We start from the raw sequence: 15,428 nt of genomic DNA on the forward strand, positions 1-15,428 counted from the left end.
TTTGACTTAAAGTATTGTTTCACTTCATTTTTCCCCCTAAAAAACCTAAAGGAAGCAATCCACATCCAAACAAAACTAACATTTTCATTTAACATTGGTTCAAAATAAACAAAATTCATCTCAAATTTGCCTGCTGGAAAACAAACACATTTCACTGGAATTTTCCCACAAAGGTTTCAGTTTCAATTACACATTGTTCAGCAGCAGGAAAGCTTTCCACACGAAACCTTCCAACCTGATCTAAGAATAACGTTCAAACGTTAAGAGGCATTTGGTGCCACTGGACGGGTTCATTTTCTGTGGCTGTTATTGCAGATGTTGCCCATTTTCTGTAAGTCTGGGCTGGGTCACTGGGCAGCAGGGAGGTGGTTTACACACTGCCCAGGGCAGATCTGCCAAATAAGAGAAGACTGAGAATATTTGCTTGTTTAAAATGAAGGGTTTGATGGTGGAAATCCACGGAGATTTGAAGAACTCCTTCCTACTGCAGCTTCCATTTTCCACCAGACCCGGTAATAGGCCATGGTGCTTGCAAACAAAATCACCAAACAAAAACAGAACAACACCCTGACCACTGCTATCAAACCACCATGCACTGAGTAAGACACCAGCCACTTCCCCCTTAGTGTTTCCGAGGGAAGTGAGGTAGGGCAGATAAGAGGAACCATTCCCTGAAAGAACTAGTTAGAGAGGCTGTTTCATTGCAAACACCACAGGAGAAACCCGGACCCGGTGCTTCCCAGTAACACAAAGGAAGGATTTTCCTGGAGACTCACCTGGAATCGACGTCCCACCAGGCAGTGGGGAGAGGCAGAACAATGAGGATTTTCCCCATTCTGGGTTGGATGCTTTTCCCAGGTAAGGCACCAATGAGCGGCGTATGCACCAGCAGAAACAGGCCGCGTTGTTCCGCCTCGGGCCCCCCGCACACCCACGTGTGTGTTATGGGGAGCGGCTGCTGAGGAGGGATTCCAGGAACGGCCCCTGAGCCTGCGGGACCCCCGAGCACCGCTCCCGGAGACTGGGATTTTGTGCCTTTGCGAAAGTACCTGCCTCTCGCTCGGGGCAGGTGTCATTTGAACGGCTCCGTCCTTATGGTTCCTGTAGCTGCTCATTCAGTAGGAGCTTTTTCACAGAGATCCCCTGTTGGTAAAGCTACTGCAGGTTGGTGCTTTACATTTGTAAATTACCAAAACGTCCCAGCCCAGAAGGAGACAACGGGACTGTCCCGGAGTCTCTCTCTGAGGCCATGAAGGGTTTGTGTGAGGTTACATTGACCCCACATTGCCCCGTGATGCTCCGTCAGGGTGTTCACGGGGGGTCCAGACTTGCAGCAGCCCCTATGATCCTGCAAACACGTTTTCTGCTGTGGGATATTCTGACCGCCAGCGACCCGCTGCGCTTCCTGCCGAGCGGATACTGCTCCCTGCCCCGGCTCAGGCACTGGGGGAGGGGAACTCCCCTGGGGGGGGGTCTCTCCCCGGGGGTTAGTGATGACGGACCCAGCCCGAAGGAAGGGGACCGGGGATCCCGCTGACCCAGTGTCACATCACGGACTCTGAGAGGGGGGGGGGAGCGGAAACCTGTGGGGGGCGGGTTGGAGTTTGGGGGTTATTGCCCGGCCGGCCATGAGGCGGGTCCCTCCATCCCCCAGCAGTGCCAGGCCCGTCCCCTCGGGTCACGTGTCAGGGGCTCAGGTGGCGCCACAACGTTCCCCGGGGCGCGGGGGCGTTTTGTGTCTGTTCAGACGGAAGCGGCGCCCCGGGTCTCACTGTCTCTGTCCCTCGCAGGCTGCTGGGCGGTGACGGGCCCCAGGGCAGTGCGCGGCCCCGCGGGCGGGTCGGTGGCGGTGCAGTGCTGGTACGACTGGGGCGATGAGGATTATCCGAAGTTCTGGTGCCGGGACGGAGGACGTTGGACAGGAAGTTGGCGCTGTTCCGACGGTTACATCGTCGAGACCAACAGGTCAGAGGCGGAGGTGACGCGGGGCAGAGTCTCCATCCGAGACAATCGCACCCAGCGCGTGTTCACCGTGACCGTGGGGAACCTGACACCGGCAGACGCCGGCACGTACCGCTGCGGGGTGGGGAAGAGGTGGAAAGTTGATCCCACGGCCGCTGTGACACTCACCGTCTCCCCAGGTAAATCCCGGCGCGGCTCTTGCAGGTACCGCGGGGGGCGGGGCCCGCAGCCAGGCAGGCCGGTGTCCGGCGCTCTGGACACACAAAACCTCTGGGCTCCGCGGGGCTGCAGCGCTGGGCACGTGTGTGCGGGGGGGGCGGGACCGGGGTGTCAATCAAGGCGCTGCCCTGGAGAGTCCGGTTTAGATCCCGGCCAGTTTCCCAGCGCCCCGCCCCGCGCTCGCCCCAGGGAACACGGTGAGCGCCCCTCGCCCAGGCCGGCCGGCAACACCTGTGAATAACACGTCCTGGCAGTTTCTTCCTTCACTGGGCTGTCCCAGGTGCGGAGAGCAGTTTGCAGCGGGGGAGGGGCTCTGCTTTCACCCTGGGCAGTTCCCATCATAGATTGTGTGTCTCTTGAAACCCAAACCTTGTTTTTAGGAACAAGAATGTTTAGTGCTGTAAAAGTTACTGGTGGCCCCCCTTAATAACTAGCAGGCAGCCAGTAAAAAAAAGCAAAAGCCTCACATACACAATAACCTAAACTTTTAAACTATCTTTTCTCCTCTGCCTTAAAGCAGAAAAATTTAGCTCCAAACTGGTTTTCACTGACCAAATAACGGTTTCACGGGCTCTGGCAACCACCAATAGAGTGTTAACACAACATGGTCTTTATCTAAAAATGTATAAAAAGTTTGTAAAATTTGTATAAAGCAAAGTTCTTTGTACCTAAGTACAATGCTCTCCTTTTTTCTGCAGAATAAAGCAATCTTTCCTTATCCCTGTCAGGCTGTTATTGGCTCTCAGCTAGACGGACCCGATATTTTGGTAACAGTGCCATTGAGAAAACAGCATTTTGTCCCAGGGAATCTGATTTACTGAGTCTGTTTTTATCCACAGATAATTCTTCCCCACCCCCAACAATAAGATCCTCATCAGCGACAGTGCAACCAGCTTCCTCTTCTCCCTCAAAACCTACTTCCCTCTGGACAACTGCTGTGAAAAGGAAATCCAGCTTCTCCAGTAACCAAGACACCACTTCCTCTGAGTGAGTAGCACTGCTCCAGCCAGGGTCACTTATGGGTACATATATACTGCAGCTGGGTACACAGACTTGTGATCGTGGGGCTTGCGATAATGTGCTAAAAATAGCTGTGCAGACATTGGAGCCTGGGCTCTCAAGCTCATACCTGACTACTAGGTGTGATGACAGCCCAAACCACAGAGTCTAAGCATGTGCCCTGCCTGCTGAGTGAGCCATGTGTTCACACTGCTGTAACCGTCCCCTTTCCTCATTCATTTTCCTACTCACAGCTTGTTCCTCCCACTTCCTGCACCACCCCTGAGAGTCTGCCCCTGCCAGCACGTAGGCACATGGGCCATTTGAGTCACATGACTAGTCCCATGGACATCTACATCGTGGTCTATACGATCTATTCCTGACAAGGAGAGTCAGCAAAGGGTGCGGCCGAATCAGCGCTGAACAAGCTCCATCTGTAGACCACCTGCAAGATCTAGAGCCAAAATATTTCAAACTAAGAATTTTAAAAATCAAATGATCTTTTCCCCATATATTTTGTCTCTTTTTGAGCTCTGTGCACATTCCAGAATAAAAACCAACTGGTCAGTTTCACTTTTGCTTCTAATTAGTTTCACTCCAGTCCATGCACTGACTAGCTTAATCCTGCCAGGTTTGGGCTGCCAGATGCCAGCGCTGCAAGTGGCATCCTTATATGTTTACAGTGGAATTTAAAACAATGCATGGAAACATCTCTGTTGGTCTTAGCCCTAGTCTACACTTATGTTGTAAAAACATTTACAAAAACCTCTAAATTTGGGGCAATATTTGAGCTGAGACTGTCTCTTTAAGCAAACTAAGATTTCTGTCAGCTAAAATTTAAAGTGGATTAAAACTACAGATTCCCTGGTGCTAGGAAAACCTAAAGGAAACCAAAATGTCTAAGGCCTTTATCCTGCAAACCCTTCCACATGCTTGCTTAACTTTAAGCATGTTTATAACATTAAGTACTTGCTTTAAATGTTTGTAGAACTGGAGCTGAAAATACTAAAGAATTAACAAAAGTCACCACAAGTTAGTTAAAGCTCATATTTATCAGCTGTGCCAGAGAGGCTGCTGCTCATTTCTGCTTATCTCAAAGACACTAAAAAAAGGGACAGAGGAAGTTAGTGAAGTATCTGGCTGTGCACATTCCCATGCAGCGTGAGATAGTGTCTAGATAAAACACTGTGCATGATAAATGAGCCATGAGATGGGGGAAATCACCAGACTAACGCAGCTTTGCACATCCTTAAACTTGCCCCTCCCAGCATGAGCTACACATTGGTGTCAGCTGAGCAGGACGGGGCGGCTGGGTGTGACCAACCCACCTGAGGGGTCCAGACAAAGCTTCACCCTCAATGTTGCTATGGTCTGGGCAAACAACAAAGGTATGTGTGTGCATGGGGGGGGAAATACTATTATCTATGAATAAAGGTGCCGATACAGCTAGAGCAGGTTAAAAACAAGTGACATTTATTTCCTCCAATGCACCAAGCCCTGGCCTGTGTGTCGCTCCCCCCCAAGCACAGGGCACAGACCATGCCTGCTGCATCAGACTCTTCCTACAGACTGCACAATCTTGCTGGCTACTCACATTTGTATTTGGTACAGGTGCCAAGCTCATTTGATAGGTGACCTGAGTTAGATTTAGCCCGGACTAGGATATTAACCTGCTGGGCCCCCGTGGGCCTGATGCACAACAAACAGCGGCTCCTGGCTGAATTAGCAGTAGAAGGAGAAAGTGGGAAACAGACCTTCTCTCTTTTTCCAGCAGGGACCGAACCCCAGACATCCTCCTCTACATCCTGCTACCATGCGTCCTGCTGGTTCTCATTTTGTTTCTGCTCGCTGCTGTGATGTTGGTGAGACTGTCCAAGAAGAGGAAAAAAGGTAAGTGAAATCCTGCACGTGTCCTCCAATGAGTCGTGTTGCTGATCCTTGCTTCTTCTCTCCCTCCCTCTTCCCTAATGGGAAAGTCCAGAAATCCACCTAGCATAGGGGCTGGAAATAGGGGAGCTGCCACACCCTGTGCCTTGAAATGGTTTCCATCATATACAGGGTTTACAGTTTGGTTCAATGGCTCTCAGCACCCCCGCTATACACATTGTTCCAGTGCCTCTGCCACTAAGTGACTTCTCTGCTCATTGCACCCTGCTGAGCTCGACAGAGCATGTCTGAAATGCATGAGAGCCACAGGCAACATTGTCCAAAACTGCAACTAACTCTGGTTATGGTGTTTGTTCTACGTCTCGGCTGGAGCTGGGCAAAGTTTTTCCACCAAAACTATATTTCAGAGAAAAATGCAGACTCAGCAACACCAAAACGTTTTGCCAACTCATGTCGAATTGTTCCAGGGGGAAAAAAGCCAACCCTACACATCCAAAAAAACCTATTTCATTTAAAAATGTCAAAACTAAACATTTGGGTTTTTCAATTTGAAACAAATTCCTCTTTCAAAAATTGTGTAAAAACCCATCAGATGTTGAAAATGGTCAAAACTGAAGAGAAACATTTCAATTTTATCTAAACAAAATGTTTCATTTAACCTGGGAAAAAAAAGTAATTTCAATGTTTAAGTTGCCAGCTCCCCTTTGTCCGTTATTTGCCCAGCTCTAAACTCCATATGCACATACCCCCCTCATGCTGTGTAGCTGTTTACTCCATCACTGAAATCAGTGGGACTCCCTGTGGAGTAAAGGTGCACTGCTACCCTAAGTAAAGGTATCAGAGTCTGACCCTAGACACAAAGGTCTCCTTCCTTTTCACTCACTGTGTCACTACGTGGGAGCCTGGCTTGAGAGCTCAGGTGAGCTCTGATCAGTCCAGGATCTGGCGGTGTGTGGATAGCAATGGATCATTTCAGGGTCAGTCAGTTCCACAGGATCAGCTGTTACTAAAAACATTACAGCACTCTCCGGTGATTGCCTCAGACAATGGAGCGTAGCTGTTGGAAGCTGGGGCGTTTTGGATCATTCCTGTAGAAGAGACCATTTTCATGTGGGAGCTTGTGCTAGCACCGAAGGATCTTTTCAAGTTTGGTTGTATTGATTGGATGGATTTATGCTGACCTGCCCCTGTTTGGTTTGGTTCAGTAGGCTAGGTCCACACTGAGTCTAAAGAGAACCTGGAGTTTGGTTCAGAGGCCTGTATGGTGCAGGTGATGGAAAGTGGTCAGTGACTGGTGCAGTCGGCCAGATCTCAGTTAGCACGTAGAGAACAGACCCATTTCCTTTTGGATCAGTGGCCGGGCAGCACGGAGTTAACCTAGACTCAATGGGCTGGATTTACTGTGGCACTGCACTTTTCATACATTTCTGGTCTTCTAAGCTCAGTGTGTGTGTCCCCTGAAAAACAGTTACAGGTCAGCCCTGCAACCTAGAACTGCAAGGCTGTGAGAGCCACAGTTACCCCCTTACCTGTTGCTGTAACTTGGCTCTAATTCTATCTCTTTTCTGCCTCATCCAGAGCTTTCAGGAGCATCTGTGCAGAGGGACAAGAACATCAACCTGTCAAATTTGGTAAGGCAAATTATAGTATGTCCTGGTAACATCACCTCTTAAATGCTGTCCTAGGGAGGAGTAATATCACAGGTGCGGGGAAGGAGAGTGTGATGGGATGGGTCGCAGAGACCCCATGGGACTGCCACCTGATGTCCTGAGACTACCTCTGAGCCCGTTTTCCGCCAGCTTGGGACTTCAGCACCCTGTCTTGTTCAGCCAGGCACGCTAGCCTGCTGCAAAGACAGACCCAGGTCTGATCCACGTCCCCCAAAAGCTTCAGGCTTAACTGAAAACAGCTTAAGAAATGCACCTGTCTCCAGCACCCAGATACCTAGTTCCCAATGGGGTCCAAACCCCAAATAAATCCATTTTATTCTGTATAAAGCTTGGTCAGACTAGCAACCTAGGGCCGGGGATAGACAACGGGCAGTTGCGTTTCAGTTCCCTGGTCTCCTCCTTGCTTCCTTTTCCTGTTTATATAGCTCAGCCACAGGGCAGGGCTTCCCGATTGAACCCAGACTGCTCTGGCTGAAAGGGGTAATACACCCGTCCACAGATACTTTAAGGATCTCACAGACAAGTCCTCAATACACAGCCCAGACAAGTCACTTGGTTAAAGGGACCCGCTGAAGTTCATGAACCCAGGGGCTGCTCAGCTGCAGATACTTGGGCTCCTATTCTAGCTTCTTCCCTCTGATCAATGAGGTTTTTATTTCAGGGGTCAGAAGAGGTTTCTTATGCCACTGTGACGATTTCCACCCCCGACCAGCAGCCCATCTATGCCAACGTGGAGCAGCGCCCCAAGACAACACGCCCAGCCAAGCCCCCTGAAGAAACCCTGTACAGCGCTGTGAAGCAGTCCCCCAAACACTAACCCTGGATATGAGGCAGAGTGGGGATGGGGGCTGCATAGTCCTTATCCAGGCTGCTTGATCCCGACCTGGCAAAACTTGAAGCAACAGGGTTTAGAACCAAATCTGACCTGGACAAACTCCGGCAGCTGTTGTAGGCAGAGGATTTACGGACACACTCAGCTGGAACTGGAGTCTGTGGGTTTGTCCAATGGACAGGTGGCCTGATGGAATTAAAGAGTTGCTGTTCTCCTGTGAGGAGTGAGTTCAAAGAGCCAATGGCTGGGCTTACAGACAATGAAACTCCTCAGGATCTGTTCAGCGGGACCGGAGAGAAACCTTGTGTCTGTGTTTGAATTTCATACACTTGGTGCAAAAAGGGAGCTTAGCAGGACCATGAAGCAAACCTGCCTGCAGGAGGAGTTTCCTCCAGATCAGGAAAGAAGGTAGTTCCCCCTGTCACCACCTCCCACAGCAAGTTAACCTGGAAACAGATCCAGGCATCAGAGAGATGGATGGAAATAGAATTTATATGCTCACAGGTGTCTTTGTGATTAAATCTATCAAGCTCTGGAATCAAATCAGGTCAGGCACCTACATCCCAGCCTGATTTCATACAGGTACTTAAACCCCATGGAACTGAATTTTGAACTGGCTGGACACAGGGCCATCACCATCTACAGAGAGGAGAAGTGCATGGGGAGGAACATGGGCCTCGGAGCTGTATCTATGCGTTATGGGGGATGGTATTATTAAGGTTGCCTCCCCAACACTTCCCATTATAAGACCCTGTTTTAGTTGCTTAGAACTTTGCCAAAGTTGAATTTTAAATTTTCCATGCCAGGTGTCTACCTCAGAATGGGTTTTTTTAAGTTTCAACCAAACAGTTCAGATATTTCTGAGAACAAGGCCAGGGATAAATACGCTGTGTTGCAATGTTAACAAAAATTCTCTCCACCTTTGCTTTGAGACGCTGTAGCGCCTCCACACTTTGGAGCCGGGACTTGAAATCTGGCAGATAGTGGCCCGTATGTCAGGGACGTGCCGTTTGCTGTTGCTGTGAAAATCCAGGCAAATTTGGCCAATTTATAAGCCTTTGAAAACTCCATGTTTGTACTTGCTCAGTAAAAACTTCTTCCAGTTGCACAGACCACCTTAATTTCAGCATTTCCTAATTTTTCATTGCTTGATTTTGCAACCTTAATATTCTTTTAATGTAGTTTTTTGCATGCAATATATTATGCAAAGAGGGCCTTCTAACCACCATCTTTCCCTCACACTGCACTATGGATTGATGGTGTGGAAATTTTATTAATTTCTCTTGCATGAACTACCCTAGATTTAAGCCTCATTCTTCTTGCAAAAGGAATTTGTGATCATCCAGAAACAATGGATTATTGTAAGTTCTGTTTCACTGGCATCAGTCATTTATACTCCATGACCGGTGTTAATCAGGCTGCCTACAGAAAGCCCAATGAGGGCAAGAGGGTCGAAAAGCAACTGAACATTGCTGCCCTTCTTAATAAATATCTGGAGCCAGCCATGAATTTCATGCATTGCTGTGAACCGTGGGAAACAAAGGACTCTGGAAACAGAAAGTATAATAAAAAAGATCTGGCTTGTGTTTGAGGTTCTGAGCTAAAGTATATAAGATCTAGATTCAATTCCCACCTCTACCACAGAGTTCCTTTGTAACTATGGGCAAATCACTTATCTCTTTGTGAGTCAGTTCCTCATCTATAAAACAGAAGTAATGCTACTTCCCTACTTCACAGGGATTTTGTGAGAGTAAGTTAATTAATATCTGTGAAATGCTCACTTACTATAAGGAGTGGGGTTGTAACAGTGTCAGCACCCAGCTCTTGTGAGCACCCCTTTCTGGCTGAGGCATGCCTGCAATTACTCAGTTTTTTCATGGGGCGTCACCTACCTCTCACAGGCAAACACTTTTTAGTTGGGTGTGAGCCTGTTTTTCTTTAGGTTATGGTGGCACCCGCCTCTCATGAGTGCTCCCCTGGCCGCTGGTTGTTCAGCAGGTCTTCAGCAACTCAGCCCTCCGGCCAAGGCACACACATCATCCCCCTTCCATGGTATATAATCTCTCCTCCTCCCGGTCCTGGTATGGGGCCTTAGCACCAAGGCTTCCTCCCCAGAGGCACTGCCTTCTTTAACAGCCCAACAGGGGCCCATCTCAGTACCCACAGTTGGTGTCCTTACAGCAGCTTTTGCCTAGGCTCAGTCTTCAACCAAACCAGCAGGGCCCATCACGGTGCCCTCGCCTGGTCTGGTTAAGTTCTGGGCTCAGGCCCCTGAGCTCAGCCTGTCCACAATGACCTGTCCATGGTTCTGCTGCTCTTTCAGGCACCCAGTCCTCCATCTTTAAGCTCCAGGCAACAGACTGCTCTGCCTCTGCTGCTTCCTTTTTTATGGCCCTTCTGGCCCCTGATTGGTTGTTCCAGCAGCCCTCTGATTGGCTACTTCTCTGCAGCCACCTGAAGGACTTCTCTGCTTTTTTGGGGGGGCGGGGAGAGGGGGAGGCAGGGCCATGATATCTTCAGCAGGGGTCCTCCAGACCTAGTCCACCCCATCACAGGAGTCAATAAAAATATCTAGATAGATACTAAAAACCCCTCAGCAGTGTTAAAGCAAAAATAAGTTCTCAAGTGCATGGATCATGTGACAGTCAGCAATGCTGATCTCTTGATACAACCTATTTTTAAAAAAAAGCATATGAGGTCTCTTAAGGTTTTGCATGAGGATACAAGTTTGATACATATCACGGCCTTGGTACCTCCTGGAGATGGAAGTGAAAGCCTTATGGAGTGTTGAAGTGCATTATTGGCAGTGTTCTAGGCAATGTGAAGGTGGAAAGGAATGCAGAAGACATCTTTCTATTTCCATGCTTTAAAGGTTTTGATAGGAGGGGAGGTGTCCTGATGCAATATTACCTGCCACTAAATATAGTTTTTCTTTGCTAATTATTTCTGGTACAGCAGCACTCAGAAGCCCAAATCAAGATCAGAGCCCAGTTGCACTGAAAGTTGTGCAAATACAAACTATGAGCCTGTCCCTTCTCCAAAGTGCTTACAATCCAGCTACGGGCAAGATGTGATAGGTGGACGTAGGGCAAAGCAGTGCTGGTCACAGAACAGACATTTGTCCCCATGAAAAATTTCAAACAGACTTTGTTTGAACTTCTCCAAATTTCCCACAGGAAGCTTCACATTGATTCAAAACAAGAATTTTCATTTTCAATCAACAGTTTGTTCAACTAAAAGTGTCATTTGTTTGGTTTTTTAAAAAAATCTAATTAAAATGACATTTTAAGTAAAAGCAAAACTAAAATTTCTCTTTTCTTTTGAACTGTCCATTCAAAGTAAAACATTTTTTTTGAGTTTTACTGAAGAAACTGAAATCTTTCATTGGCATTTTCTTGTTACAAAACAGGATGTTAACATAACCCACAGCCATCTTGTATAGTTAGCCATTATAAGCTGGAAGCGAGGACACCACATAGTCAGGAATAATTTGACCTAGCTATAAGCAGAGCAGACAAAACAGCTGCACAGCACCAGCTGTGAGGATAAGAAAGTGAGGATAGTTAGTGAGGATAAGAAAGTGACAGGTTCACAGGAATGAAAGGGAGTGTGAAGAACTGATCTTGGCTAGAGTGACCAGATAGCAACTGTGAAAAAACAGGACAGGGGGTTGGGGGTAATAGGCATCTATATAAGAAAAAGTCCCCAAAAATGGGACATCTGGTCACCCTAATCTTGGCTCTGTGATTATAAATTTTCTTTTTTGCTGAGAGCTCCTTTATTGATACGAAGAAATTGAGGGTTTGTTTGTTGTTTTTTTTAAACTGTTGCTAGGGAAACGATCAGCCTATTAGAGATTTTCTATAAAAAGATTTAGAAGAACAAGGAGTACTTGTGGCACCTTAGAGACTAACAAAATTTGAGCATAAATAAATTTGTTAGTCTCTAAGGTGCCACAAGGACTCCTCGTTCTTTTTGCTGATAGAGACCAACACGGCTACCACTCTGAAACCTATACAAAGATTAGTCACTGACAAAAATCTTTCCAGTGGCTAGGAGGAAGGGTGGCCACTGGAGACCTGCTACTGCAACTGGACACCACCTCAGACTTTGTGTAACTATATCTGGGGTGCTCTCAACTATTGCTATTTTGTGTGTGTGCTGTAGACGCAATAAAAATAAGGCGTTGGGGATGAAAGCACTCGTTTGTACCAATCATTTATCAGCCGGAGGAGCTGTGTCCCCATTGATTTATTTCCTGCCAAGTGGATTTTTTCCTCCACAAGGGGCGTAGTGCTTATGTCGACGTAGTTAGGGTGATGTCGTATTTGTGTAGACACTGAGGCCTGGTCTACACTAGGCGTTTAAATCGGTTTTAGGAGCGTAAAACCGATTTAACGCCACAACCGTCCACACTAGGAGGCACCTTATATCGATTTTAATGGCTCTTTAAATCGGTTTCTGTACTCCTGCCCGACGAGAGGAGTAGCGCTAATATCGGTATTAACATATCGGAATAGGGATAGTGTGGCCGCAATCGATGGTATTGGCCTCCGGGCGGTATCCCACAGTGCACCACTGACCGCTCTGGACAGCATTCTCAACTCGGATGCACTGGCCAGGTAGACAGGAAAAGCCCCGCGAACTTTTGAAATTCATTTCCTGCTTCCCCAGCGTGGAGAGCTCATCATCACAGGTGACCACGCACAGCTCATCAGCACAGTTAACAATGCAGTCTCCTGAGAATCGAAAAAGAGCCCCAGCATGGACCGCTCGGGAGGTAATGGATCTGATCGCTATATGGGGAGAGGATTCAGTGCTAACAGAACTGCGTTCCAAAAGACGAAATGAAAAAGTATTTGAAAGAATTTCTAAGGCTATGACGGCTAAAGGCCACAGCAGGGACTCCGTGCAGTGCAGAGTGAAAGTTAAGGAGCTCAGACAAGCCTACCAGAAAACCAAAGAAGCAAACGGAAGGTCCGGGGCAGGTCGAAAAACATGCCGCTTCTATGCTGAGCTGCATGCAATTTTAGGGGGCTGCGCCACAAGTACCCCACCCCTGACCGTGGATTCCGAGGTGGGGGTTGTAATCTCTGCCATGTCTGAGGATTATGCAGACGGGAAGATGAAGAGGAAGAAGAAGAGGAAGACCTAGCAGAGAGCACACAGCACTCCGTGACCCCAGCAGCCAGGAGCTTTTATCACCCTGACGGAATTACCCTGCTCCCAGCCCTCACAAGCAACTATTCCACAGAATGACGCCATGGAAGGGAGCTCTGGTGAGTGTACCTTTGCAAATAGCAAACAGTGTTTTTTAAGCAAGCCTTTTTTAATGATTGATTTGCCCTGAGGACTTGGGATGCATTCGCAGACAGTATAGTTACTTAGAAAAGTTTGTTAACATGTCCGGGGATTGAGAGGAAATCCTCCAGGAACATCTCGATGAAGCGCTCCTGTAGGTACTCCAGAAGCCTTTGCAGAAGGTTTCTGGGCAAGACATCCTTGTTCCGCCCACCATGGTAGGACACTTTACCATGCCATGCATGTAGCAAGTAATCAGGGATCATTGCATGGCAAAGCATAGCAGCGTATGGTCCCGGTGACTGCTGGCATTCAAGAAGCATCCGCTCTTTATCTTGTTCTGTTATCCTCAGCAAAGTGATATCGTTCAGGATAACCTGGTTAAAAATCAGGAATTTAAGTAAGGGGAGTGGCCATTTTTCTACTGGGTTCGTGGAATGCAGCAGCTTAAAAAAAACACTTTCCTTCACGTAGCGGCCGGGGGAGGAGGAGTGAAATGCCGATGATCTTTTCTGTTTGGTCACCGGCGAGGCGATCTTCCCAAGCTACCGGACAAGCAGTGGGTGGGGAGGGGAAGGTTGTTGATTAGCAGGGAGCTAGCGTGGTATTAGCCATGCGTTGGGGGAGGGTAAATCACTGAGACAGTGGCTTACCATGGCCGCATGCAAGCTGAATTCTGATGCCTGGACCTGATGTGTCTGTGAGATCTGTAACCCCAGAGCTGCAAGCAGTCACTATTAAGATGAAAATGCGACCTTGTAGGGAAATCACATGTGCTAGGTGAATAGTGATGTTCACTGTGAAACAGTATAACCATTGTTCTGTAAAATGTATCTTTCTAAATATTTATCTCCTCATGCAGCTGCAAATTTTTCAACCATCCCTCCTCCATCCCAAAGGCTAGCACAGATAAGGCGGAGGAAAAAGAAGACGCAAGATGAGATGTTCTCGGATATTATGGAAGTTACACGCAATGAAAGAGCTCATCTGAATGAGTGGAAGGACGTGGTTTCAAATTACAGGAAAGAGGCCAGTGAACGTGAGGACAGGAGGGACAACCGAGATGAGAGGTGGCGGCAGGAAGACCGGCAGGAAAATCAGCGGTGGCGGGATGCAACTCTGGGGCTGCTGCGTGATCAAACTGACATGCTCCGGCGTCTTGTGGAGCTTCAGGAACGGCAGCAGGATCACAGAGTGCCTCTGCAGCCCCTGTATAACCACCCTCCCCCCTCACCATGTTCCTTAGCCTCCTCACCCAGACGTGTAAGAACGCGTGGGGGGAGGCTCCGTGCACCCGCCCACTCCACCCCCGTGGACAGCCCAACCAAAAGGCTGTCGTTAGTCTGAATTTTTTTTTAATGGCCTTCTCCATCCCTCCTATCCTCCTCCCAAAGCACACCCTTACTTCTCTCCCTCTTTTTATAATGAATCAATAAAGAATTCATGCTTTTTAAATGAGAGTGACTTTATTTGCATAAGTAAGCTGTACTCGAAGGGGGAGGGGGAGTTGCTTACAGGGACTGAGTCAATCAAGGGGGTTGGGTGTTCATCAACAAACACAGCAGTCACACTGTACCCTGGCCATTGATGAAGCTCGTTTTCAAAGCTTCTCTGATGCGCACCGCTTCCTGGTGTGCTCTTCTAATCTCCCTGGTGTCTGGCTGCGCGTAATCAGCGGCCAGGTGATTTGCCTCAGCCTCCCACCCCGCCATAAAGGTCTCCCCTTTACTCTCACAGAGATTGTGGAGAATACAGCAAGCAGCAATAACATAGGGGACATTGGTTTGGCTGAGGTCTGAGCGAGTCAGTAATGTGCGCCAGCGCGCCTTTAAACGGCCAAATGCACATTCCACCACCATTCTGCACTTGCTCAGCCTGTAATTGAACAGATCCTGACCACTGTCCAGGCTGCCTGTGTATGGCTTCATGAGCCATGGCATCAAGGGGTAGGCTGGGTCCCCCAGGATAACGACAGGCATTTCAACATCCCCAACTGTTATTTTCTGGTCTGGGAAGTAATTCCCTTGCTGCAGCCGTTTAAACAGAGTAGTGCTTCTGAATACGCGAGCGTCATGAACCCTCCCTGGCCATCCCACGTGGATGTTTGTGAAACGTCCCTTGTGAACCACCAGTGCTTGCAGCACCATTGAAAAGTACCCCTTCCGGTTTACGTACTGGGTGCTGCGGTGCCAAGATAGGGATATGGGTTCCATCTATCGCCCCCCCGCAGTTAGGGAATCCCATTGCAGCAAAGCCATCCACTATGGCCTGCACGTTTCCCAGAGTCACAACCTTTCGTAGCAGCAGCTTAGTGATTGCTTTGGCTACTTGCATCACAGCAGCCCCCACAGTAGATTTTCCAACTCCAAATTGATTCCCGACTGACCGGTAGCTGTCTGGCGTTGCAAGCTTCCACAGGGCTATCGCCACTCGCTTCTCTACTGTGAGGGCTGCTCTCATCTTGGTATTATGGCGTTTCAGGGCAGGGGCAAGCAAGTCACAAAGTTCCATGAAAGTGCCCTTACGCATGCGAAAGTTTCGCAGCCACTGGGAATCAT

At 48.4% G+C, this 15,428-nt stretch overlaps 1 protein-coding gene across 1 annotated transcript; it reads left to right on the plus strand.

Annotated features, from left to right (window-relative positions):
* Positions 1–1,864: 1,864 nt before the first annotated feature.
* Positions 1,865–8,682, plus strand: LOC120383137 (CMRF35-like molecule 1; the record flags this gene model as incomplete). The annotated part of the gene is made up of 5 exons (XM_039500758.1): positions 1,865–2,141; positions 3,021–3,168; positions 4,952–5,070; positions 6,646–6,698; positions 7,399–8,682. Coding segments are annotated over 5 exons (753 nt in total), but the record flags the coding sequence as incomplete, so codon positions are not given.
* Positions 8,683–15,428: the final 6,746 nt, after the last annotated feature.

Source organism: Mauremys reevesii, linkage group 15 (genome assembly GCF_016161935.1).
Source record: "Mauremys reevesii isolate NIE-2019 linkage group 15, ASM1616193v1, whole genome shotgun sequence".
Classification (NCBI taxonomy): domain Eukaryota; kingdom Metazoa; phylum Chordata; order Testudines; family Geoemydidae; genus Mauremys; species Mauremys reevesii.